Source organism: Mauremys reevesii, linkage group 4, assembly GCF_016161935.1.
Source record: "Mauremys reevesii isolate NIE-2019 linkage group 4, ASM1616193v1, whole genome shotgun sequence".
Taxonomy (NCBI): Eukaryota; Metazoa; Chordata; order Testudines; family Geoemydidae; genus Mauremys; species Mauremys reevesii.
In genome coordinates this window covers 116,984,310-117,011,762 of record NC_052626.1, presented here as the reverse complement: position 1 = coordinate 117,011,762, position 27,453 = coordinate 116,984,310, and the positions used below count along the sequence as shown (strand labels likewise).

At 46.5% G+C, this 27,453-nt stretch overlaps 2 protein-coding genes across 8 annotated transcripts; one reads left to right on the top strand and one right to left on the bottom strand.

The window, feature by feature from the left end:
- Window positions 1-588: 588 nt before the first annotated feature.
- Window positions 589-15,882, bottom strand: SIRT3 (sirtuin 3). Of its 7 annotated transcripts, none has more exons than XM_039536911.1 (8): window positions 12,965-13,367; window positions 11,995-12,175; window positions 8,947-9,147; window positions 6,010-6,242; window positions 5,752-5,852; window positions 5,346-5,507; window positions 4,495-4,704; window positions 589-2,616 (listed from the first exon to the last, which is right to left on the bottom strand). In XM_039536911.1, the coding sequence occupies exons 1-8, from the start codon at window positions 13,038-13,040 to the stop codon at window positions 2,596-2,598; spliced, it is 1,185 nt and encodes a 394-aa protein (XP_039392845.1). In that variant the 5' UTR covers window positions 13,041-13,367; the 3' UTR covers window positions 589-2,595. The 7 variants fall into 7 exon arrangements, with proteins under 7 accessions (XP_039392845.1, XP_039392846.1, XP_039392847.1 ...); XM_039536912.1 differs by lacking the exons at window positions 589-2,616; window positions 12,965-13,367 and adding exons at window positions 2,629-2,880; window positions 15,860-15,882; XM_039536913.1 differs by lacking the exons at window positions 589-2,616; window positions 12,965-13,367 and adding exons at window positions 2,629-2,880; window positions 15,373-15,470.
- PSMD13 (proteasome 26S subunit, non-ATPase 13) lies at window positions 15,429-27,453 on the top strand. The gene is made up of 13 exons (XM_039536908.1): window positions 15,429-15,561; window positions 17,026-17,104; window positions 18,168-18,202; window positions 18,285-18,340; window positions 18,706-18,749; window positions 19,035-19,121; window positions 20,239-20,410; window positions 21,052-21,131; window positions 21,220-21,345; window positions 22,087-22,149; window positions 24,057-24,137; window positions 24,601-24,717; window positions 26,661-27,453. The coding sequence occupies exons 1-13, from the start codon at window positions 15,467-15,469 to the stop codon at window positions 26,754-26,756; spliced, it is 1,131 nt and encodes a 376-aa protein (XP_039392842.1). The 5' UTR covers window positions 15,429-15,466; the 3' UTR covers window positions 26,757-27,453.

Here is a 27,453-nt window from a genome sequence, read left to right as displayed (position 1 = left end):
CCCACTAAACTTCACGAATAGACAGCAGGCTCCCTGAGGAATACAGGAGAAATCAAGTGTGGAGATTCTGGGTCAAGCCATTTTATTTTATTTATTTTTCTAACATAGAAGTTGGCAAAAAATAATAGTGAACTTTCAGTGCAAACCTCTGATCTTTTTCAAAGTGCTAGATCTGGCAGAAACATCACCCATTCAAGAAATTAAAGAAAAACACGGTGTATTTTACTCACCCCTCGCCCATTTCCTTGTGTTCAAATTCCTCAGAAATAGGCCATGTTTAAAACTCAAGCTTGCAATGGACTTAGGCGCTGATACTACAAAAGCTCCACCACCCATGTGCTCAACATTAAACATATGAGTAGTCCCACTGACTTTAATAGGGCTGCCTAGATGTGTAAATCTTGTGCATAAGGTTTTGCAGAATTGAGGCTCATGTCAGGACAAGCACCTTTGACGTGTATAACAAAATATGGTTGAGAAGCAACATATGCTATTTTGTAGTAAAATGTTAACTGTACAAATGGGCAGAACTCCAGATAGGCTAAGTATCTGGTGCGCTGCAAAGTGAAAGAAACACTTCTGCTGTTATTTAGGCTATGAATTCAAATGACATTTATTTCAATGGCTGAACCTACAGCCATGTAAGAACATTCAAATATATTTGAATCACACATTCAGATAAACAAGTCTGTTCATCTGAATGTGAGCTCAATCACAGACCTCATTTAAAAGAAGTGCAAGAGCAAAAAACTCTGTTACTGTAATGGTTGGAATGACAAGGCCAGATCCTCAGCTAGTGTAAATCAGGATACATCCATTGAAGTCAATGGAGTGCTGTTGAGTTACGCCAGCTGAGGATTTGGCCTGAAGTTTGTAAATGCATAGAAGACAGATAATCCAAAGCTAGGTTTCATACCACAACCGTAAATTAGCCACATTGCACATACATATTAAGGTGTAAAAGTTAACACAATATAAAGGGAGACAAATGTACAAAGACGCAGAGTTACAGTAGCTATGGAAGCCTTAACATTCAAATTCCTTGACTTTTGTGCATTTCAAAATATTAACCATAGCAAGGTGTTTTGCATCTCCTCTGTTGTGCTTCTTTAGACATAGTATTGGGCAAAGGTCACATCCAGAAAAATCATTGTACTAGACGAGCTAATTATTGCTGCATTCGCCTCTCGGGGAAGGGGCCTCTCACTGTTAGTAGTGCTCTCTGATGAGACATTAAACATGGAGCCCTTTTGCCCATCTGTGATGTGCAAATTAAATATCTCATGGCACCTTTTGAAAAAAGGAAATAACCCTGGTGTCCTGGCAAACATTCCCTCCCTAGGAGGCTCAGTGAATAGACAATAAACCCTTTACTGCTCCATATGACTGGAGCATTCAGTGAGCTGTAAATCTGTGCAAGGAACTGAGCCAGCATTTAAAGGGTGAATAGTTGCTAAGCGAATAATTAAGAGAAATTAAGGATAACAAAGGGCATGAACCAAATTGAGGGAAGTGCAATCAAAGCACTGACCCCGGGGAAATGTGTGAAAGAGACATTGAAATATCATGTGTAGACATCCGCAAAGGCATTAACACTTACTAGTATTAATAATTATTATTGCTGTGCAGCTATCAAACCATGTTCCATTCAAACAGCATTTTAAATTGGCACATAGGGTTGTTTGCTCAGCAGGAGTGGGGTTTCCAGGCATCATCTCTAGACACATTGATACCTTTCACCTCCTGATTAGCAGCAATTTCACCCATATAATAAACACTACAAATTTGCAACAAATAAATAATTGAAAAAACCCTGCTTGCATTCGAAACCTGCTCTTTCAAAGAGCTGGTTCAGGGAGCCAGACAATGTCTATTAACCTGTCTGATGGAGCTGGGTATTTATCCCAACAGCATTAGAATGAGACAGATAACTAACATTTTCCAAAGTGGACTAGTGACTTTGGGTGCCCATCTTGAAGTACTATAAATAGGCCTGATTTTCAGGACATTCTGAGCTCTCACCCTCTGACAGGCCACTCCAGGGTATTTCAGGTTGGGCACCCAAAACTTGGGGCACCCAGACTCACAAGACACTTATGAAAATTTGATCCTGAATTTCTGGTGAGAGTCCAGAATGCCTGGTGGGAGGGAAATGAGACTCTGGCCCAGTCTAATAGTGAACATCGCAAAGCTGGATGATAGTTAATACAGCTGTTAAAGGATCTACGTGACACAAAAGGAGAGGCAAAATCTCTCCAAATGTGTGAGCTGGGAGAATGGAAGACAGGAAAACGTTGAGGTCACAGCGTTCAGTGGGCACATGTGCCAGTCTGAGGTGTCAGATTGGGAAAGTCTCCTGCAATAGCCAGTCCACATCTGCCATTTGGTCTTCACTTCCTACGAGTCTTGTGTGATGGTCTTTTCTGTACTGTGGCAGGGCACTCAGATACAGCCAAAGAGGTCCTCAGTAGCCACTGCAAAGCTGGAGTGCATTTTCCCCAGCTCTCTTCTGTAACCTCCTCACAGCTCGCTGGGGATGACACCTACCCTTTTTCAAGGTGAACATCATTTCCCAGCAGCAGGAGGGCAACTGTCCTAGTTGTCTTTTGCATCCAGCTAAAAATAGAAAGAATGTTCATGGCTCGTCAACGTGATTCACGTGTTCCAGTGTTCATCAGCTCAGCTGGTGACACTCAGGCCAAAAGCCCAGGGTGATATGAGAGAGCGTACATGCCACAATTAACTGGATTTGCTTCATTGAGTTACAGCAGCACAACCATGAAATGAAGGGCTGTGCACTCTCGTGTTACCTTCAGATGGCTTACCATGAAAAAAACCCTGACAAATGACTAATCAGCCTTTCAGTAGATGATCCATAATCTGACAGTGAAAAATGAAACAGCAATGTTAAAATGGGGTCTGGGATCTCCATACTACATCATGCCCTCTCACAGCACTTTGTTTAAAAATACAGGGCCAAATTCTCTTCTGGTGCAAATGGGCAAAACTGTACTAACACCAATGGAGCTGCACCCATTTATACCAGCAGAGTTTGATCTGTGGAGTTAAATGCTCCACTAGACTAAAATAAAATACTACTACTACTGGTCCCTAATTAATGTTAGTGTAAAATAAAATAATTAATAGCTTGCTTTTTTATAATCTCTCTTCTGAAGATCTCAAAGGACCACCTGTATCAATGGGACTTCTCAGAGGACCGAGGGTTTGCAGGATTAGGCGCTTAGCATTTCATTACTACCAGACTAGACAAATGCTTTTACTCCTGTTAGTAATAGGGATGACTGCACAACCTCATTATTTCATACAAATGACTGGGAGAGCCATTGCTAATGAACTGATTCTGTAAATCAGCAAATAAGAGAACAACCCCATGAAAGAGCAAAGAGAATGTTATTTATTTTGGCAATTATAGGTTAATTTTATTTATGGTAACACTTCAGAAGGAATCAATACAATTACAGAGCCAGATCCTCTGCTGGCACAAAGCTGCTTAGCTCTGCTGCCTCTCCATTGAAATCAAGAGAGTGATGTCAGTTCACACCAGCTGAGGATCTGACCCACGGTGAATATTCTGTAAAATGAATGAAGTTTAATACTGAGACTTCACGACAGCCTCTGCTCTGAAAACTGAGAGGAGGAAAAAAGCCACCACTTTTTTGTGTTTATAATGTGCACAGATTAGTTTGGCAAATGTCAGTATTTCTCTTGGCATGGGGAGTGATACTGGTAACATTTCAGTCCTTCAGAATCTCTATGGAACTTTTGCAGTCTGCACCCCGGAGTTTGTGTTATCCTGGACTTGGGGTCTGATCAAAAGTCTGTTGAGGTCAATGGGAGTCTTTGCATTGATTTCACTAGGCTTTGGATCAGACTTGTGATGATTTGCCTTTTAAATGCACCTAACCCTTTCTGTTTTTTGTATGCTTCTTAGCTGCACAGCTGTTGTCTCTGGTAAACTGATCCCTGTTTTAGGCAAGTCTCCATCACCCTCTTCACTTCTTTAGGGGTTGAAAAGTCTATCTGGACATGCATCAGTAAATAAACAGAACAGACTTCCCTTAAAACAGCTTGTACTTTTTAAATATCCACATCATTTCTAGATCAGGATGACCCAGATATTCAGTTAAATACTGTTAAACTATTCCATCATTAGGGAACTATACTCCACAGTCTTGGTCTTCTCTTTGCTTGGTTGAGACAAGTATGATGTTGGCTGAAAATGTATTTAACAACTCCGGCTACTTCCTTATCTCTTGATATAAATCCTCTGTGTTCGTTGCTAAATGCCCTAGTGGTTCTTTTATCCTTTGGAATGTACTCTCCCTTCTTCCCTCCCTCCCTCGGATTGTAGACATGAAGATGGCTTCTGTGTGACTTTCTGGTCCCCACAATTCCTATTACCTGTTGGCACTGAAATATTTTTTGACACAAAGAATGACGAGGTTGAGGGAGGCCTCCATGAGCCTTTCATACCTTTTCGGTTTCCCTCCGGATTAGCTCCTGCATCTCCTCCTTCCAGCCCATCAGCTCCACAAACTTCTCCACCCCACTGATCACATCTCCCAGCAGGGCCACATCATTGTACTGTGGCTGGTACGCAAATGGTCCCACCAGGTCTCGATTGATCAGCACACGAGGAATAGAGCTGCGGACTGCATCTGCCAGACTGGCAAAGGGCTGCACCTAAAAAAATCCCCCCACAAGGAGCAAAGAAACAGAGAGCTTCATCCCAGGAGTGGCAGTCAGCAGGGGAGTCCAAACCCCCACAAAATGAATTCACTGCACTCCACAAACTGAACCTCAGGGATCAAAATGCAGGGTCTCAGAAGGCCCCAAACCTCGCAGCCTGTCTCTTCCATATTACACAGACCCTCTTTTAATAACAAAGTTTACACTGCATCTCATAACCTGGGCAAACTGGCTGAGAGGAATATCCCAGACAAAAGCTATTATCTACTGTACCCCTGCTAGCACATCACTGAATTGGCAGAGGGCATCTCTACAGCAGAGTCCTCCCCAGTTATTACTGTTACCTCCTCAAGTATCCACAAAACTCATCTCTTCCATCCCGAGAGGTCCATCCCCACATTCTTACCCTGAGCTCCATGGACCTTGCCTAGCTCTCTTCTGTTTCCATATACCCCGCCCCCCCGAGTCTGAGTACTCCGCTCCTCACCCTATGTCCTCAAATTCCTCTCTTCATTTTCCTGATCCCTGAATCTCCCCCTCTCCATTTCCCCCAACGCCCTGTTCAATTTTGCATTATTTCCCCAAGTCCCAAAGTGCTGAATCCCTGTAGCCCTCTCATGATCTATGTCACAGACCTCGAGGGAGGTTCCAATGATAAAGAGCACATCTGCCATGGGGAAATCTGTCACGTGCAGGAAGAACCGGTGTGGGAGCTCCTCTCCAAAGAACACAATGTCAGGTTTGATGAGTCCAGTGCAGACTGGGCAATGGGGGATTTTGTCTGCCATCACATCTCCCTGAAACAAGAAAACCCAGCAGCCACATGCTTTACCAGGCAGCATGGCAACTCCACCATCACATCTTCCATCCATCCCACAACCACACATGGGTTTGCCATCATATCACATCGCAACAAAACAAAATTTGTCCTGGAACAGGAACCTTGTCTCTTGGCCATGAGGACAAGGTAACTGGCTTGCAGGCCCCCTTCGAATTTGCTTCTGTTGTCTCTGTGTTGATGCCCTCGCAATTGCCACTCACCCTAAAGTCCTCACCCGGGTAGGATCTCCGACAGGTGGTACATGTGGCAGTGGCAAAGGTGCCATGAGCTTCTACCAACTTATCAAGAGGGATCCCAGCAACTTGAACACAAGATGGAGAGAAGATCAACTCAGTACAAGGAAATTGAACCTACTGGCCCTAAATTCATCTGATGTTTCAACAGCCCTACTCTCATATTCCACCCCACCTTGTTTTTCTCTGCATTCCATCAAGGAGAGACAGGAAGGGGACACTCACCTCTTTCTAGCCCGTCGATGTTCTGAGTGTACAGACGCAGAAGGAGCCCCTTGTCATGCAGGAGTCGCAAGAAGTAATGGGAATAGTTGGGCCTGTAATTGCCAGGGTACAACTCCTTGGCCAAAGTGAAAAAGGGCTTAGGATTGTGGAAGAAGTAGGCAATTTCAAAGATGGCTTCTGGATAGGGAATGTTGTACTGCTGAAGGTTACTGTACAGGCCACTCCCAGGAGACCTGCAGAGGGGACAAAGGGGGCCTATCAGTCAACTAATGCCACAGGAAAACAAACCCAGCACAGATGTTCTAAAGACACCTACCCGTACAGTGTGACATATGACACCTCTCAGAGAGAGAATGACCAGATTCTTGAGCCCTATCTGGTTGCTTTCTGCAGCTGAGGCAGGGCAAAGGAGCCTTAAGTGGGCAGCTGAGGATTTCCCTTGCATGTAAGAGGAACCCCTCAGGCAGAGGTGAAAGTAAGCTGGTACGGGCCCGCTATGGAGGACCCGTAAGAAAAGGAGACTGACTGAGGGAGGGAGAGAGAAGCCTGCTCCCTGCATAAGAATAGCTTAAACTCAGCTGTTCCCTGATGGTTCAGCCCCTAGAGCTAGATTTCTGGCATCCTTGTTAATTTCACTCACAGTAGCTGTGGGGAGGGTATGTTTGACCATGACAGGGGCAGTCCTTTTCTGCCCCTGGGATAAGGGGATCTTGTCTCCAATACTAATATACACAACAAATACAAGCATTTGGCTGCACAGCTTAAATCCAGAGCTAATAAAAGCAGGTGGAAGGGGAAAACTCACTGTCACATTGGTTTCTCATCTCCTCCCTCCCCCTCCTCCAGCCAGGCTGCAGACAAGGCTCTGCATTCCCCCCCCCCCCACCCCAGCAGGGGTTCTCCTCTAGGCTCTAGCTTGCAGTAGGGACACTGGCTGAGATGCCTGCTGCTGCTGCCTACAAAAGAACAGTTTAAACTCAGCTGTTCCCTGTGCAGTTCAGCCCGCAGGGTTAGAAGCCAGTTTCTGGCATCCTTGTTAATTTCACTCCCAGTTGTTGTTGGGTGTGTGTGACCATGGCAGGGGCAGTTCTTTTCTGCCCCGGGATGAGAGGATCTCCTAAACACAATCAAAATCAGGAACAATTTCCAAGTTCAAATCTATCCCATTCCCTCCCCAGCAGAGGATCATGGTTGTGATGGCCAAAGTGCTTGCAGATCCTCTTTGAAATGTTACTGATTAAAAAAAAAAAACACAAAAAACATGGAGAACATGGTGGAAAGATGTGTCATGAGGATTAGAGTTTATTTTGGGCAATGCAATTTTGCTAAAGCAACCAAAGATTCACAGGGAAAGCAAATAGCCCCCATAGACAAAACAACAAAGGGATTGGAGGGGAAAACTGAATATTCAGGGAAATTATTGTGCCTCCTTTGAAAGAAATAGTAGTTTTCATTCCAATCCACCCTCTTTATATATTGATTTTAACACCTGAAATGTCCTTAGGACATTGGGTGCAATCTCAAATCTGTTTTGTCCTGGCTGCAGAGTGCAGAGGCTGAAATTGACAAAACTTTCTCTAAATATCTTGTCTATTTCATGAAGGCTATTCCAGTTGTCCTTCATTCACCCCAACTCCCTCACCCCTGCCCCCTCCCCCTCCCTGGCTGGCTGTGGTTTTTGCCTTGGTTATTTACTCCTTGGCAGACCCAGCCCAGCGGCACCTGCTGGCACTCTGCAGGCAGCAGCCCACAGGGGCCGGTTGCTGGGGTTGCTGCTGGTCGGTGGCAGGCTGCAGCTGCATTGTTTGTGACACATTCATACACATACACATACATACAGTATGTATTACTATCCCATGGGGAGGGCGCTGGTGCCCTTTTGAGGGGTGGGGAGACAGTATTTCTGCTGCTCCAGAGGTGAAAGTAAGCCGGTCCGGTCCAGTCCAGCGTACCGGCAAGAGCCAGTACACCGTGCTGGACCGCATCGACTTCCACGGCAGGGATTGAAAGGGCTCTGGGCTGCCCATGGCTGCGGGCTGCCCAGAGTCCTTTAAATCCCAGCTGCAGCTGAGATTTAAAGGGCTCAGAGCTCCCCACAGCTGCGGGCAGCTCAGAGCCCTTTAAATCCCAGCCACAGCTCTGGCGGCTGGGCTGGGGCCAGGATTTAAAGGGCTCGGGGCTTCCCTCAGTGACAGGAGCTCTGGGCCCTTTAATTTGCCCCTGAGCCGCGGGGGGCTCCCAGCCACATCTGCAGCTGGGAGCCCCTGGTTGATTTAAAGGCTCTGGGTCTCCCAGCCATAGCTGGTTCCCCAGGGCCTTTAAATCTTGAGAGGCCATGCCCCCCTCAGGACTCCGGCAGTATCGGTAAGTTCTGTAAGTTACTTTCACCCCTTCCCTCAGGTGACGTCAAACTGGCATCGCTGGCTCTACACCACCCAACTCCAGACCCCCTGATGTATGAGGCATGTTCAGGATCTGCTGAGGATGGGAAGGGCCACAGCAAGTACACTGTGATCCTGGGCTGAGGGAGTGGCCCGTTTCAACTCTAGCTTACGCCATGGCCAGACTGACTCCTGGACAGCCCCAGATCTGGGGAAGTGCAGAGGCGAAATCAAGCAATAAGCATAACTCAGCTGGGCCTGAGGATCTGGATCAAGGTGTCATATAGCTTCTGAGCTGCTGAAGGGAGCACTCATCTTAACTGTGGCATTGTCCAAGCTGGCCAGGGAAAGAGAAGCAGCAGACATGGCATGCCACAAACTAGCACTAATGAGAGGGCTGTGGTGATAGCTGGAGCTAGGATCAGTACCCCCAGTACTAGTGAGAGGGAGAGGAATGGTAAGTGGCAGCCCCCTAGTATTACCTAAGTTTTGAATATCATCAATTCAAGCTCTGGCTTGGCTCCAATAAGCATCTGTGAGAGGGGTGAGGTGTTACCTAAAATCTGGGATGCCGCTGGGTGTACTGATCCCAGCTCCAGCCATCACCACCATCCGGTGACACTCCTTCTTCTGAATTAATTCTGCCACGTCCTGCAGGGTGAGCTTCCGGTTCCCACTGCCATCTCCTCCTCTGCCGATCCCAAAGATGCCCATAGCAGCAGTGGATAAGGAGACCGGTCTGGCCCCCTGGATCCTTCTAGGAGCAGAAAGGTAACAAAAGGACTCAAGCTGCTCAAATGGAGAAAAATATCCCAAATGTTTCCTAGGAAGCCAGGAGCTGATCTTTCAATTGTAGGTTCATGTGCTATTGTTTGGTAATTGAGGGGAGAAAACATAGTAGCAGTTAGTATGAAGCCCCCAGGAGCACAATATATTCCTTTGCACTTACAGCCCTTTCATACCAGGATATCAAAGCTCTTAAAATACATCTATTATCTATTGTTTTATTGTGCTAGCACCCAGGCCTGGACCATGACCCCATTGTGCTAGGTGCTGTACAAACGCAGAACAAAACGTCAGTCTTTACCCCAAAGATGTTTTCAATCTAAATAAGACATTAAGCATCACAGCTCCACCATGTGTGTATTTGGGTGGATTATGGACAACACACTGGGGTTAAGGGAGCTTTGAATCTCCAAATTAGTATATGATTCCCCAATGCTAATGCACACGGGAGCCCCTTTTGCATCCTGGTTGGCAACCAGAAAGCACTTGGGATTGTGTTTTCGGGCTACTCCGACAGGGCTGCCCAGTTTAAGGACTGAAGAAACCTCAGCCCTCCCTAAATCCCATCCAGGATCCCTCCTTTAGTAGAGTCCATGTGCAGATGGCAGATACCTAATTGAATCACTGCTCAGCCTTAAGTGTGGAAGAAGAAATGAGAATCTACAATCCATCACATGAGAAGAATATTGCCCCAAACAACCTAAGCAATGTTTGCTCACCCAGGGTGTGACATTGCACTCCATATGATTTTATGAAAATATGCTAATGAGTGTAAATATAATGTAACTGGAATATGCTTCATGCAAAAAGTCTCTTGTATCATTACAAAGTTTATAATCTACCGAGTGTGCTCATCCTATTTGTATGAATGTATCATTCTTGTATCTGAAACTAAAATATGAAATATAACTCTGAGGTCCTATTGTAATTATGCAACGTGCGGGCCATTAATGCTGGTTTGGAATCTTGATGGCTCCCATTAACCAAGACAATTGACTGTGGATGGCTCTGTTTACTTGCAAGTCTTCCTGTGAGTCAGGCCAGGAAGAATGAAGGCTTGGGGTCTCACAGAACATGAGACCATGTCACCTGGTACTGGAATCCATCTTAACCCTGGTGCTTTTCCATTTAGAAGGAGGGGTGGGGACCCAGAGAGACAAAAGATTCCCGCCTTGCGCCAAAGCTATAAAAAGGGATGAAACAGACCAAAGGGGGCTGCAGTCATAAAAAGTCCCCTAGCTACCACCTGAGCTGGAACAAGGACTGTACCAAGGGAAAGGATTGGGCCCAGACTAGGAAGGAGTCCAGTCTGTGAAAAAAGCTTATTGGAACATCTCTGAGGGTGAGATTTCATCTGTAACCAGTTTCTAAATGTATTAGTCTTAGCCTTGTGTGTTTTGCTTTATTTTGCTTGATAACTTACTTTATTCTGTCTGTTATTACTTGGAACCACTTAAATCCTACTTTTTATACTTAATAAAATCACCTTTGCTTATTATTGAACACAGAGTTAGTGACTAATACGTGGGGGAGCAAACAGCTGTGCCTATCTCTCTATCAGTGTTATAGAGGGCAGACAGTTTATGAGTTTACCCTGTATAATCTTTATATAGAGTAAAACAGATTTATTTGGGGTTTGGATCCCATTGGGAGCTGGGTGTCTGAGTGTTAGAGACAGGAGCACTTCTTAAGCTGTTTTCAGCTAAGTCTGCAGCTTTTGGGGGACATGGTTCAGACCTGGGTTTGTGTTTGCAGCAGGCTAGCATGTCTGGCTCAACAAGACAGGGTTCTGAAGTCCCAAGCTGGCAGGGAAAATGGGCTCAGAGATAGTCTCAGCACATCAGGTGGCAGTCCCAAGAGGGTTTCTGTGACCCGTCACACAGGGCACTGACTAGGGCAAAATCCAGACAAGAAAGCAGAGCCCAGAGGTTCTTGGTGACGCCTAGTGGTGGTGATTATTAGGTCACAGAATCACTGAATGTGGCCTCCAAGGGTTGCAGCACAAGACTAAATGTCCCATCTCTAGCAGTGGCCAATATTTCTCTTCAAAGTCTCTCTGCTGTTTGATCCACTTGCAGAGTTCCCAGGGCAGCAGATACTGCACCAGCATAGCTCACAGAGACACAGAGCCTGTGCATTTAGATGGTAAACACTGTTCTTAGCTCCAAGCTCTCAGCATTCTTTACAGTATCTGGTGAATTTAATTATAACAGCCTCATCTCCTCCTTCCTGGGGGCAGGGGCGGCTCTAGAAAATAGGCTGCCCCAGGCAGCGCGGTGTGCTGCGCCGCCCTTCCTCGGTCCCGCGGCGGGTCCCCTCTTCCCGCGGCTCCGGTTGAGCTCCCGCGGCAGGTCCACCGGAGCCCCGGACCTGCCGCAGGCATGACTGCGGGAGCTCCACCGGAGCCGCGGGAACAGCGGACCTCCCGCGGGCACGGCTGCGGACGGTTCGCGGGTCCGGCGGCTCCGCTTGAGCTGCCGCAGTCATGCCTGCGGGAGGTCCAGCCGAGCCGCGGGACGACGCCCCTCCGCAGTCATGCCTGCGGCAGGTCCGTCGCTCGCGGCTCCGGTGGACCTCCCGCAGGCATGACTGCGGCAGGTCCACCGGCCCAGCCTGCCGCCCCCTAGATTTGGCCGCCCTAGGCAACAGCTTGGTTTGCTGGTGCCTAGAGCCGCCCCTGCCTGGGGGTGGGTATTTCTGAGACAGTGAGAGAGTCTGATGAGTCCATAAGGAGTCCATGAGCCCTGGTTTGTGGAGAATTATCAGGATTGTGCTTGAGAGTGACAGGGACCAGCAGGAAATGAGAAAACAGCCATACCTCACTCCACAGGCAATTGCCATCTCTCCAAGGCATTCCAGAGGCTCCCTCTGCAGGGAAGTTCCACTTGTGGGGATGAAGCCAGATCCCAAGGAAGCTAAGGGAAGATTTCTGCCCCCCATGGAGCCAACGGACCTCCTGGGATGATTTCTCTGACTGCATACCCAGAGATTCCTCCAGGCTGAAACAAAAGATAACAACCTGGACCAGCTGACAACAGTCCCTTAGAAAGGCAGGGCCAGGGGTGACCGATTTAAAGGAATCTATCCAGAGTTATGGAAAGAACATGCATTTACCAGGAATTATGGCATTATGAGTGACATCCCTCTTACATGCAGTGTAGCTGTAGCCATGTTGGTTTCAGGATATTAGAGAGAGATGGTGGGTGAAATGATATCAACTTCTGTTGGTGAAAGAGACCTGAAGACAAGCTCAATGTGGCTCAGAAGCTTGTCTCTTTCTCCAACAGAAGTTGGTCCAGTAAAAGATATTACCTCCCCTACCTTGTCTCTCTATCACTCTTACATCTCATCTAAAAGAGAGCACCTCCAAATCCACAGAGCTTCCTAACACCACACTTGGTACAAGCAAAGCCGGTAGCTTGGCATGCCATGCAAACTCAGTGCCTGGCTCTATCACTGAAAAGCCTGAGACCAGGCAGGTATGGCTACAGATGTAACCATACACTCTGCCATACACAGTAAGGCACTGACATTGATCTCCCACAAACGGCCAGCAAGCTCCCCTCCCCACGTGCTACAAGCTCATTTACTGTACTTTGCTCTCCTCAGTCCCCTCTGAACTCTGCTGCCCAAGCCACTCCACTCTCCCCGTCACCTCTGAATTTTACCAGCCAATTTACCCTGCCGTTCCCCTCCCTCTGAACAGAAGTCTTCCCAAATCCGCCTGCCCCCGCTCCCTCCGCTCATTTTCACCCTCTCCCCCCACCTCCCTCGAATATGCTGCTTACCCGTGAATCCCGGAAGACTCGTAGCAGGAAACACATTTCTAGCAGCCGCGACTCTGAACCGTAACCCCAGGCTCATTCCCCTGCCCCTGCCCTGTAGCAGAAAGTGGAGACTTGTGCGACGTGGATGAGAACGAGTGAGGTTGCTGTGGCTGCTTCCCTGCTTTTCCCTTTACACACCCCGACGACTAAGTGACAGTCTAGCTGCAGGGAGCTTGGCACGGGGCGGTCACTCTCTCCTGCATCCCCCTGGGACTCGCTGCACTAGTGACCTGGACTAGGCTGGAGAAGGGGGATCTACGGCACGAAGCAAAGCACCAGCCTGTTTGCTTAAGGTGGTCCTGAGCCAGGCAGAACAGCTGAAAGGATTTACCACAATGTCCATAATAGAAGAGCCCACAGCAGTTCACACTAGAATAACCATAGCATGTAATTTTATAGTTGCTGTCTAGAGGGATCATACACCTAACCACTGAAATGGAGTAGAGCACAGCAGCCTTCATCTCTAGCTATACTATACAACAGTGTCTTTAGGTCAAGGAATGATTATGATTTTATTGCGAGTCTCGGGATATTTGAGCAGTTCCAGCTGCTGGAGACAAGTGATGAGGTGAAAATTCAGCTTTTTTTCTAAAGTACATTTCTAGTCCTCATGGTAGTGGAGAAAGGCTTGAAAATCTGACCTGAGAACACCCTAAAAGCCCCAAAAGCAGAAGGCAACGAAAAAGAAACCAAAATGGTTTGTTTTCAATCTCATGATTTTGGGGGGCCCAGTTCATGATTTTCAAACATGTGCAGTTGGCAATACTGAATATAAGTCCTGCAAGAGGTGCTATCCTGGATGGGAAAGTGTCCCGGACATTGTAATTAACACCAAATCTTTCAAAATGTGCCATGGATCTTTCATAACCATGCGTGCTCTGAACCTTGTTATCTAATCTAAGAGGTGACATCTCCAGCAATTCAGTGTCCTCATACTGTAGCATTGGGCACTGTTCCTATCATTCAGATATCACTGTCACCATTCCTAATTTAGGCCTGAAATTAGGCAGCAAATTGATCCATTTATCAGTGCCCCCAAAGCTCCCCTTGCATTGGTTCCTATCCATTTTATCATCTACCGAAATTACTCAGAGATCCCCACCTGCAATTCTCCTGCTGAGCCATTATTTTCCCACTGTAAACCTCTGTATTTGATTCTCTCTCCCCATGTGAAATTGCTGAACCTCATTTTACTGATTTTATGCCATTTAAAAAATTTATTTAGCTCTTACTCTATTTTAATTCTGTCATACAACAGTATTTGCTGTCCTTTCAAGCATCTTTGTATTTGTCCACTGCTGCCATTAGTATACTCTTTCCTCCATCCATCGAGTTGTTAATAAATGCACTAGGATTTCCTTCTTTTTAGAAAGGAAGGGACAGAGGCCAGATCAACTAACTGTCTCTGTGTGGTCACCTCCCCCAAAGTTGGGGGGATTTCAAGTAAAAACACTATAATTTTTTACTTTAGTATGACTTTCAACTATCTTCATGGTAATGGTTGGCCTTCAGAGCAGGGTGTCCATTGGGCAGGGAAAGAAGATGAGAATGGGGTACTTTAGTGAAATGCTTAAAGTGGTCTGAAAAAAGTGGGGCTCTATCATTATCTGGAAGCAGCAGTTTTGGTAAGACAGCGTGTAAAGGGCCACCCTCAGAAGCTCAGCTTTATTTTTTTTTAGGGGGGCAGGTCTGTGACCCTGTGTGATCCCCTTCAGGGACTTTTGAGAAACATTGCCACCCTAAACAGAATCAGTTACACTTTTTGGGGAAGGGGGGTAGGAGACCTTCACTGCTGAATGCAGTAATGTGTTTAGCAGGGGCAGGAGGGAGTCCCGAGAGCCACAAAGCTGTGTCCATGACATGGTCCCGGCTGACCTAGAGGTCTCTGAAACGTCACGGCGCTGAGACACAGCATCCCCATGCCATGGCGCTTCGATGCACCACGCTGGACAGACTGGCCACGAGTTAGTGTTGGCCAAGGGCGCTTGGTGCAAGGTGCTGCCATGGCAGCACGTGGAGGAGCTGCTGTTGATGGTGCTGGGAGAGCAGATGGGCTGCTAGAGATGGAAACACCCATCCCGTAGGCTTGGGCTGCCCGTGTCCCCCAGAGCCCGTGTCCCGTTCCCTGGGGCTGCGGGGGTCACAGCCGCTCCAGGCAGCTCCCATCACTGCTCCGCGCTGCAGGGCCTAGGCCTAGGCCGCGCCTGTTGCCATGGCTACCAGCGAGCACGCCTGCGCCCGCACCAGGCCAGCGGGCTCAGGCCGGGCAGCGGCTCCTCCCTCTCGAGGGCGGGGTTTCGGGGCTGCACTACGCGAGGCCATACGGTACCCGTCATGCCGCGCGCGCGCACGCGACGGGGCTCCGTTACCGGAAGTGAGTGTGCATTTCCGGCGGTAGTAGCGGGGTGGCCTGGCCTCCTGCTCCTTGGGGTTCTCTTGTCTCGCTCCCCTCTCGCCCCCATCATGAAGGACGTGCCGGGCTTCCTGCAGCAGAGCCAGAGCTCCGGGCCGGGCCAGGCCGCCGTGTGGCACCGCCTGGAGGAGCTCTACACCAAGAAGTGAGCGGGCCTGGGGGGGCGGGGGCTGCCCGCTGCTGTGGGATGGGGCGGGGGTGGTTCCGCCCCCCCCCCCCCCCCGGGCGAGCTGGGGCCTGGCGGCCGCTGGGAGCCCGGGTTGCGTTTTGCCCCGGTGCTGGGAGGCTGGAGCGCTTTGCTTGAGGGCTGCTCCCTGAGCTGGTGTTGGGGCTCTGCCCTCCTCCGCCAGGAGACCCACCCACTCCAGTCTCCTCTTGAGACCCCCCCCCAGGGGAGCAAATCCTGCACCTCTGTGCAGACCCCCCCTCCCCCGTGCACTTACCTGGGGGGTTCAGTGCAGCGTCAGAAGCGCACTCTGACATCTCCACTGTAACTGGGTTACACTGCAGGGGTTCTCAACCTGTGGCTTGGGATCCCAAAGTGGGTCGTGACCCCATTTTAGTGGGGTCGCCTGGGCTGGTGCTAGGCTTGCTGGGGCCCAGGGCCAAGGCCGAAGCCCTTGGGCTTTGCCCCCCCCCCAGCCCAGGGTGTTGGGGCTATGGGTGGGCTTGGGCTCCAGTCCCCCCTCCTGGTAATTTTTGTTGTCAGTAATGTTTGTTGTCAGAAGGAGGTCAGGGTGCAGTGAGGGTTACAAGAAATGACGGTGCAATCCCCCTTGTAGTAGTGCCATTCAGTACTCTTCAGTTAATGTCATATTGAAGAGACACCTTTAACTTAAAAACCACACTCATCTGATGTCTTTTACCTATAGTAGCTACAAAAAACACCTAGGATAATTATAGCAAATTTGAGATGCTTTTTCAGTTTTATTTTGTTTGACCGCACTTTATACATAGTCCGTTTCATTGTTTCTGTTAGTGATTTTCACCTGTTTGTCGGCCTTGCTCACAGCAACAACAGAGAGAAACCAGTTTTAAAATATAGGAAAATGTGATTGTTGAAACCACAAAAATTGCCATGGATGGAGGAATGCATGTAGAACATGAAACCATACTGCAACTTTTTAAAAATAATCGACAAGGGTTTGAAATAGGCTAGAGATTGCTGTTTTCCCTGTGACTTCTTGCTGCCTGTTTCTTCATGTGTAAGATGAGGAAAGTAATATTTTCCCTTGGAGGATGTTTTGAGGATTGATTCATATTACTTATGTGCTTTGAGATCTTTTGCAGAAAGCTGCACTCAGTGTTTACTATTCCTCCGAACTATGCATGAGGAAAAGGTTGAAGAACATACTTTTTAATTGAAGTCTGGTCTAGAATAGTTATAAGCACCAGGCTGCTGGTCCTGGCCAGTTGAAGTCTTCAATTTTTTCAGAACTAGTGCTGAATTGAGTCATAAATTATCCTTTATTGTGGTCCTTATGAATTAACTGAAATTAGCTTTATAACATTTGCCTCTGTATTTCAGTAGGTGTCCATCTGATAGTTTTGCTTATTGTATTGATGCTTGCTTATGCCAGGGGCCTCTTTGTTTTTTTTGTTTTTTCAGACTCTGGCACCAGCTGACTCTGCAGGTGTTGGACTTTGTGCAGGACCCCTGCTTTGCTAAAGGAGATGGGCTCATCAAGGTGAATAGATTGATTCATAAGCAAGTGTCAGTGTAAAGATGATAGTGTGAGCATTCTTGGGCTGATATAAAATAGGTGTGCGAAGGCCTGCCAAAACATTGTGGGATCGGAAAATATGCTTTAAAACTTCCTAACCGCACCCCATCTATTTGGAAGGGTCTGAATATTTATTTCAAAATGTCAACAAATAGATACAATTTATTAGTATTAGAAATTTATGGATTGGACTTTGGGCATAATTTGGCCATGTTTTATAAACATTCTGAAGCTTGAAATGGGTTAGATAAAATAATGGTCCTTTAACGTAAGGAATGGAATGAGATGAGTTTCAGGTCTTCACAGGTCTTAGTTTGGTTCACCTGTGTGTTTTTTTAAAAGGCTATTCTTCAGTCTTGGCAACAAATGGATTAACTGTGTGTATGCGCAGAGTGGTTTTTTTTAGAGTTCACAAACTCAGGTATCAGAGCAGATTTCATTCCTCTCTTCCAGCTTAGGCATATTGTCATCTTTAACAATGCAACACACAAATATCTGAACTTAAATGAATCTAGGTACTCCTGTGATTAATTTCTGCTCATTTCCCTCTTCTTTGCATTTTTATATCAAATTATGTTTCACCAAAAAGACATGGACATCAGTGAGGAAAGCCCTCACTGCCCTGCATATGGGATGTGTAGAAAAACCTGAAATAGATAGGCTTCTATTGACCATATGGATACTTAGTGGAATAGCGGCCCCTCACAACAAAGAGGGGTAAACAGACCTAGGTTAACCCCCTCTTGGTAGAGACTAGTCGTCTTGTCTCATGAATCTATTAACTGGTGAATCAGTCTCCACAGCAAAGAGGAGATCCTGGAGACTGCTCTCCATAAGATGAGCATTTTTTGGCTTCTGTAGTCTAGTGTCAGTACATTTTTTTAGATTTTAGATTTCTCCACTTATGGGTACAAAATTACTTTGAGGGAGGAGTTTATACTGAATGATGGGCAAGTTGCCTATTTCACTATAATGAAATATTCTGTCACTAACTGGCTGTCGCAATTTTTTTTTTTACCACCCACAGCTTTACGAGAACTTCATCAGTGAGTTTGAACACAGGTGAGATTGGCTACTTGTACATAAGTGTGTAGCTTGTGCACTCTTAATTTTAACTGTTCTGATGCCATGTTGTTCATTTCAGGGTGAACCCTTTGTCCTTGGTAGAGATCATTCTTCATGTAGTTAGACAGATGACAGGTGAGTAACTTTTCTAGTATTAATGGTGACTTTTTAGGGCTATTAGACCTAGGATTTAACTGGACTTCAGTGTGAAAATGAGGCAACTGGTTTGCACAGTATTGAAAGTAAAAAGCATAAACTCATAGAATTTACCAACTAAGGGTGAAATTACTGCTGCAGAATGGACCTTGCTGGAGAGATGACTGATACATACGGTGCCAGATCCTCAGCTAGTGTGAATCAGCATAGTTTGTATGATGGCTTTTACCCACTGAGAATCTGGTTCTGAGTTCTGTGGAGCCAATCAAGGTACTTTCTTGTGGTAGGTTCAAATATTGTGCTGTTTGGATCCTTAATATGCTTTCCTTCTTGCTCCCTGTTAGATCCCAATGTGGCCCTTACTTTCCTGGAAAAGACTCGAGAAAAGGTATTTGTGAAATCCAAGTTTTTTCCTATTGGCACACAGTTAAATAAAATAGCTGCTGCTTGTTACATGTATATGTAGGTCTGTGTGGGTAGATACGTTTACATCTGTGTCTGTATTCAGTTCATACAATTCTCTGTGAACAAGCCAACGTGGATTTGGATTTGGGAACACAGCAAGAAACACAACCTCACTAAATTAGCACTTGTTATGCTTTAACTGCCAGTAGCTGCCTGCGTGGCTGGAACAGTTATGTTTTTCTGATATGTAACTGTGTTATGATTGCAGGTGAAAAGCAGTGATGAGGCTGTGATTTTATGTAAAACAGCCATCGGGGCTCTGAAGTTAAACATTGGCGACCTACAGGTCACAAAGGTGAGATTATTTAGGTTCTGTCTGTTGAGCGCACTCAATTCATCTGGATGCCCATGCACTTGCTTAGCCTTTAGAGGCATCCCCTCTCTTCCTGTGTCTGTTGAATTTTGTGAATTTAAGTTAATCTGTAACCTCTCTTAGGCAGCATGGGCAGGTCTCCTGGAAATCCAGCTCTATTTGGAAGGCTGGAAAGTGTTTGCTTAGTTCTGATAACACTGGCTCTTACTTCCAGTGTTGTTATTCCTTTAGCTGAGATGCTATTGGCATATACTTCTAGTGTATGACTATCACCACTAATGAATGACCCATATGGAGCCAGATCTTCAGTTGGTGTGAATCAGCAGCTGCCTCTGAGAAGAGCTAGAAAAACACTTGAGTTAACCCTTCTGTGTCTCGAACTGAAACTTCAGGTGGTTCTACGAATTTAGGATCATGTATGTGGTTTGGCAAAGAGCTAAGTAGTATTGTATATCTGTATTTAGCTTCTTGGTTGACCTTTTTTGGGGGAGAGGGAGCTTACTGACATAAGTGGGGGTTGGAGCGTTTGGGTAAGAGGGAATCCGCTTTGACAGATGGGTTTTTCCAAGGAAAGTTGTGGAATCCCTATCATTGGAGGTATTTAAGAACAGGCTGTACAAACGCTGTCAGGGATGGTCTAAGTTTACTTGATCCTCTCTCAGCGTGGAGGTCTGAATTGATGACTTCTCAAGGACCCTTCCAGCCCTACATTTCTATTATTATTAAGCAAAGTTATGATATATTATTTTCACCAACATGAGCCAAATGGGGATCCCTCAGTTGTTCATGTTCTTGTATTAATGGAAATATGAAGTTTCAAGTGTCAAGAAGTGCACTCACTGACCAGTGTTTGTAAATATGAATGAGACTTTTTGGGAGAAAGGGAGTTGTCTTGCTTTGTTTCAAATGCTGTTACTAATGTTCTCAGCTGCACTCTCATCTGATTCACTCTGGATGGGATTTTTGTGCCAAACGTGTGAATATAATTTGTGATAAGCTGTAAATTTCAAGACTAACTAAAATAGTGAGTGGTGGAGGTGAAAGGTACAGGTGTGTATAAAATGTCTGTGTCAAGAGTTGGACTTTCTCCTTTCTTTAGGAGACCATAGAGGATGTTGAGGAGATGCTGAACAATCTCCCTGGGGTGACATCTGTTCACAGCCGTTTCTACGACCTTTCCAGCAAGTACTACCAGACAATTGGGAATCATGCCTCTTACTATAAGGATGCATTGCGGTTCCTGGGCTGTATTGATGTCAAGGATCTACCAGGTAAATCTGCCTCCTTGTGCCAGATATAGGGGACAGCAGTTTCCATGTTCATTCAGTCCTGGCCTGTTCCACCAATGTAGTCCAGGTGTAGGCACGTAGCACATAGGGAAGTCAGCTTTTCTCAGCATTGTTGTATTATATAACTCCACCATTATCCTATTAGAGTGCACCCAGAGAGATGAATTCTGCTTGCTCATTCATCTCAGGGCTACTCTACCCAAGATGTATGGGGGTGGGGAGACTGTCAGTGAGGTAGCGGAGAGTAAATGACCGTTTCTCAACTCTTGTGAGCTCCTTTGCGTAGCTGATATGGTAAATGACGATATTCCTCTGAATTTCCAACCGGGGGTGGGGCTCTGCTGCAAGCAGATCACTGTGGTGGTCAGTGACCTCAAGTAGTTCAGACCCTCAGGCTGCACTGGAGTGGATTTCTGTCACACACTGGTTCTTGCAGCCTCCAGTATTGGCATGGAACTGCATTTTACGTGGATTAAGATTAGATTTGATCATGTTTGCAGTCTTGAGTAAATGTGGACGTGGTGATGACCAAAAAATCTGAGAGAGATCATATACACATACTGAAAGAGGAAGGAGCAATAGGGTTGAAGCTGTCGCTTTACACACACTGTTCTTCCTTGCAGTGTCAGAGCAGCAGGAGAGAGCCTTTACCTTGGGGCTGGCAGGACTCCTAGGAGAAGGAGTTTATAACTTTGGCGAGCTGGTAAGTAGACTCTGTGTTGTCTCAGCTGTTGAATGGTGGAAATTGGTTATAGTCGGTCAATAATGCTGTCCTGCCTTATTTATCACAGCTCATGCACCCTGTGCTGGAGTCCTTGAGAAACACTGACAGACAGTGGCTGATTGACACACTTTATGCCTTCAATAGCGGTAATGTAGAGAAATTCCAGGCTCTGAAGACTGCCTGGGGCCAGCAGGTGAGTGAGTGAGATGGGAAACACAACACAACTTCATGTGCCCTGATAAATGCATAGACATCAGCTAGAATAATAAAATAATGTGGGAGTACAAAGGGACAGAGTTACGGATAATATACAACCCATAACTCTAGTTTTCCTGACTTCAGTCCATGTAAAATCTCCACTATAATGTTTCTAACAGCACCTTCTCACCATAACTAGATTACTTTCATGTATTTATTCTAATCAAATATAAAGGATGGAAGAAAGTCTTCTGTAACCAAGGAAACAAGAGCAGAGGGCTCTTGCTGTGCCAGTCTAACTTACCTGGGACACACTTAAATATAATTTTCAAGGTACTATGGAAAACACTAAAGAGTGCCTCTCACATTCCCGAAACACTTGCAAAGTAATGATTGTCAATACTAATATTTCAGTGATTATGCAGGAAGTTATCAATATGGCAATAGCTCCCAGAGATCTTTATTGTCCACCTAGACAGCCCTTAGTTAAGGACCATCATTTTACATATCATGTGGAGGATAGCAGTTCACAGTACACCACCCTATATGGAGTGGTCAGCCAGTACTGGGTTTGAATCCAGGGCTTTTTAGTACAGAAGCAAGACAGATGAGAGAGTATTTACCCTCTGTGGGGCTCATTTCTAGTGCATAGGATGTTTCTTTAAAAAAAGAAAGAAACAGAAGAAAAATTAACTTTATTCATAGACAGCTGCTTAATGTTTTTGTTATCTCACAGCCAGACCTGGCTGCAAATGAAGCTCTTCTCCTGAAGAAGATCCAGCTGCTGTGCCTCATGGAGGTAAGCTGCTAGCGGAGACCCTGATTGGGCACCCCAATTGTCTGTGTTATGGGTCTGGAAGGTGTCCCCATGATTAACTTCCCTGTAGTGTCCAAGTAGATTCTGTTTATGAGTTGAGAGCTGTGTGCATGGTGCTTTCAGTCTACTGCTATTTTATATAGTTGCTCTTTAGATATAAATCACTAATGGTGACATTACATGATTTTGCCTATTGGTGGTGCTCAAAGACAAATGCTGCTGGAAGAAAGTGCCAGTAGATGCTAGTATGAGATAGCAAGAGCCAAAAAGGTTTCCAAAGACAGCATCTGAAGGGACGGTTCTTCAACTATGTCCCAACATAACTGCCTAAAGAATAGCCCAGATTCTCACCTCAAATGGATAAGGGTTGAAAACTCTCCCCATGCAAGGAAATCCTTTAACATCTAAGACACAAATGCTTGTCCTGGCATTCCTTCTATGTACAAGGCCTGGTTTCATTGTCACTAATGGGTATGGGTAACCTAACCTGTTAAAAGTCCTGTCGGTGGTGCTGTCCAGCTAAAGCAGGCTAGTGCCTACCTTTTCCTATACCGCGCTGTGCCCCAGAAGCAACCAGCAATGATCTGGCTTCAGGGCAGAGGCCACATGCGGAGCCCTGTGGCCTCCCTGCCTAGAGCACCTGCTCTGTACTCCCATTGGCTGGGAACCAGGGAGGGCCACGCCTGCTGGTGAGAGCTGCGCAAAGCCGCTTGTACGCCTCTGCCTAGGAGCCGGACCTGCTGCTGGCTGCTTCCAGGGCGCAGGTGGTAAGTCTGCCTCTGCACCCCGTCTGCAATGCTGACTGGGAGCTGCTGTAGGTAAATCCGTACCCCAATCTCATGCCCCAGCCCTGAGCCCCCACAAACCTGGAACTCCTTCCTGCACCCCAAATCTCTCATCCCCACCCTCACCCCAGAGCCTGCACCCAGAGCCCTGAGCCCTCCTCCCAACCTGGAGCCCCTCCTGCATCCCAAACCCCTCATCTCCAGGCCAGAGCCCTGACCCCCTCCTGCACCCGAACCCCTTTCTGCACCCCAAACCCCTCACCCCTGGCCCCAGCTCAGAGCCTGCACCCCCAGCTCAGACCCCCTCCTGCACTCCAACCCCGAGCCCCCTCCCACATCTTGAACTCCTCATTCCTGACCCCACCCCGCAGCCCTCACCCCTGCACCGCAGCCCCGAGCCCCTCCCACACCCCAAACCCCCCTTATCCCCAGCTCCGTTGGGTCACAGGCATCAACAGTTTTCTTCAACTGGGTCCCCAGAAAAGAAGTTTAAAAACTACTGGTCCTTAAGCACTTGCAGTTATGCCAATAACATGATGTGCATGGAGAATTTCCATCTTCAGGATTAGAATCTACTTTCTTTGAGCGATTTTTTTTTCCTAGGGAGCCTACTGTTTGGGGAGGTAGATGGCGGGGGGGGGGAAGTGACTGCTGCTTACTTTAGCATCTTCAATAAAGCAGTCTTTTTTTTTAAAAATAGAGGGAGAACTAGCTGCTGTTGGCCCTTTGTTATCAGAGCCTCTGATTTGCACAGGTAGAGATGAGGTTGAAGTCTGCAGGTACATCTACACTGGAATAAAAGACCTGCGGCATGACTGTGGCCGGCCCGGGTCAGCTAGCTTGGGCTGGGGGGCTAAAAATTGCTGTGTAGGCGTTTAGGCTTGCAGGGTCCCAGAGCTCAGATCCCAGCCTGAACATCTGCACAGCAATTTTACATCCCTGCAACCTGAGCCCCTGGAGCTAAAGTCAGCTGACCTGGTTTAGCCACGGGTGTTTAATTGCTGTGTTGACATACCCTGTGGCTTCTGGAGGACAGTACTAGGGAGACTCAATACATCTTGTGAGAAGAACTCTGAAGAGTGCTGATTTTCTGCTTGCCTTTAGATGACCTTCACCCGACCAGCCAATCACAGACAGCTCACTTTTGAAGAGATTGCTAAAAGTGCCAAAGTCACGGTGAATGAGGTGAGTTGTGTTAATGCTAATGATGACAATAAGTAACTTGATTGTGAAGTTCCTAACAATATCTGCGGAACAGATTCATTTCTATATGTCGTCAAATAGTGTGTGGGGGGGGAATTCACTGCGTTAATGTTTGCAAATTAACTGCAAAGAATCCTTTGGCTGTAGAGGAAGAATGAATTGCCATCTCCTGCTCTGTCTCAGACACAGGTGGCCCTCATGTTCCTTGGTAGAACAAGCGCACAGTTTTCATTTCTGTGGATCCAGATGTTTGTGTAGAATGCTGCCCAGCTTGGTCAGAGTGATCTGTTGTGGAGATAGTTGCCTTGTGCCACTTTTCAGTTTTGTTTTGTGCTGTGGCGAACAGTAGTCTAATGACTGCATTATAATATGACTCAATTTAAAAGAATTGGGGAGTCTTTGTGAAAAAGTGACTGGTTCTTAATCCCTTTCTTCCTATCTTCAGGTGGAACTGCTGGTGATGAAGGCCCTCTCAGTAGGGTTAGTAAAGGGCAGTATTGATGAAGTGGATAAGAAAGTGCACATGACCTGGGTCCAACCGCGTGTGCTGGATTTACAGCAGGTAATGTCAGCTGAAATACTTAACCAATGGCAACTCTCCTTCTCAATCTGTGATTGGCCTGAATACTGACATGAGAGCTGTTAATAAGATTGTAGTTCTCAGACCTTGGCTCTGCCCATTTCTTGCAGTGGTTTGGAGAAGAGAGTTAGCAAAGGTTCCCCTTCCAGAGGAAAACACTATTTGAAAAGTTCCTGGTTTCAACCCAGATATCCATAACTAAGCTTTGCAGTTGTACTCACAAGCCTTCCTTGGGAACATGATGGATGGAATAAGTGTGAGATTCTGAGAATAGGGCCATGCAAACTATAGGCATATCACACATGCACACTTGTGTATATAAATTGACAAAAACTTGGGTTAATGTAACAAATTTAAATTTAATGAAGCGAAAACTTAAGGTTTCAGGTTAATAACTATGCCATGTTGCGCATCGTCTATATCTGAGACCTTGCATCTAACAGGGATTGACTTTGAAAGAAAGGTTAAGAGCTAAATAGTCTCCCAGGGTTGGTCCCTCATCATTTGGGGCCTATGACATATTAGTAAATGCTATAGATAATTCTGCCTGAGGAGGGGGATGGGCTAGAAGACCTTATGTCTGTACCATCCCTCCCTTCCATGATTAATTAGTTTTTCCCATAACGAATGTGTAACAAGAAGGTGTTAAGAACTCTTTGAATAGCTTTTCTGAGATATAAAAACCTTTAAACCATGAAAAATACTTGGTTGGGGAGAGGGAAATAATGTTTGACTTTGCTTTGAGTAAAACTGAAATGCACACTGCTGTCCTAATGAGACAATGTCACAGCTGATGGACGGCTTCATTTTACAAAACTTAAAATGATTCTCCCTTAAAATTTCCTCCCTCATTACCCTCATTTTCTAAAAGCTTTCTCAGAAACCCACATACTTAGAATTTTGGAGTCCTATCACACCATATCTTGAGGTCAAGTTTGGGATCTTGATGTCATATGTTTAGGGCCCTACCAAATTCAGTCCATTTTGGTCATTTTCACAGTCATAGGATTTTAAAAATCCTATATTTCATGATTTTAGCTATTTAAATCTGAAATTTTACGGTGTTGTAATTGTAGAGATCCTGGCCAAAAAGGAATTGTGGGGTGGTTGCAGTACTGCTACCCTTACTTCTGTGCTGCTGCTGCTGGTGGCGCTTCCTTCAGAGCTGGAGAGCAGTGGCTGCAGGCCGGAAGCCTAGCTCTGAAGGCAGAGCCACCACCAGCAGCAGTGTAGAAGAAAGAATGGCATGGCATTGTCACCCTTCTGTACTGCTGCCTGCAGAACTGAGCCCTCGGCCAGCAGGTGCCATTCTCCGGCCGCCCAGCTCTGAAGGCAGCAGCACAGAAGTAAGGGTGGCTTGGCATGGTATTGCCACTCTTATTTCTCTGCTGCTGCTGCTGGCAGGGCGCTGCTTTCAGAGCTGGGCCCTTGGCTAACAGCTACCGCTCTCTGGCCACCCAGCTCTGAAGGCAGTGCAGAAGTAAGGGTAGCAGTACCACGACCCTCCTAAAATAACCTTGCAACCACTTGCAACTCCCTTTTGGGTCAGGACCCCCAGTTTAAGAAATGCTGGTCTCCCCCATGAAATCTGTATAGTATACTATAGGGTAAAAGCGGACAGAAGACCAGATTTCACGGTCTGTGATGTGTTTTTTCAGGGCTGTGAATTTGGTAGGGCCCTATCCATGTTGAATTGGTTTCACTCTTGGTAATGGCTTTCCTGGGGCCATGCCTCTGATTAGCCATGTTTGCTTTCATGTTCCACCTTTAAATGCAGTGGATGTAGTGAGAACTTCTGCTCCAATGTAGTTGAATTCAGTGTGCAGCATGCCCAGTCTTGCGCTAGTGCCCATTCCTGGGGAGGTGCAATTACTTTTCCCCTTCTATGTCCAGGCTCCTAAAGCTGTTATGGATTTGCTTTCCAGATCAAGGGGATGAAGGACCGTCTGGAGTTCTGGTGCACAGATGTGAGGAGCATGGAAATGCTGGTGGAGCACCAAGCCCACGATATCCTAACATAGAAGACCTTGCACTGCCTGAGCGAATAACTCTTGCTGCTGCTGAAACTGGTGGTGCTCAGACCACTGACTCTGTACAGAATTATATTAAAGGGGGGGCTAGGGGAGGTCGGGAAGAACTACTTTTTGACGCGTGTACAGAGGAGTAAGTGGCCTTTACTGTGTAACCCTTTGGTGCTTAAGTCAGGAATTCCCTGTGCGCCAACAGTCTGCTAGCACTGACCATAGGAGCTCCTGTCCTACTGTCACCAAGGGGGAAAAGGGCTCAATAATGGTGGTTGAATCAGTCTTAGTGTCAAACTATTGCACTGGAGGGTGCTGGTGGTAGCTACATGGTAGAGTCATTAGCCCAGTAAATGGGTGCTTCTGTCTTAAACTGTGCTAGAGAGAGAGATGCCATATTCCCACTATCAGGCATTGCTGATGTGGTGATTGGACTTGGGAGAGCATGACTTTCTCCCCCGTAGCCCCTCCTCCTAACAGCCCAAAGGCAGCATTACCAAGACACCTGACCCCCCACAGTTGGCAGTAAAGGGAGCTGCTCACCCATCAGTGGGTTTGCCAGGAATAAAATCATTAATTTAGTGCATTTGGTTTTATATCCTTTTTGGGTTTATTCTTGTCTTTCATGAACACTTTATTGTGAAGTGTGGTGCAGCAGTATTGCTGGAATAAACTTCTCTGCCTTCCCTCTTCTACA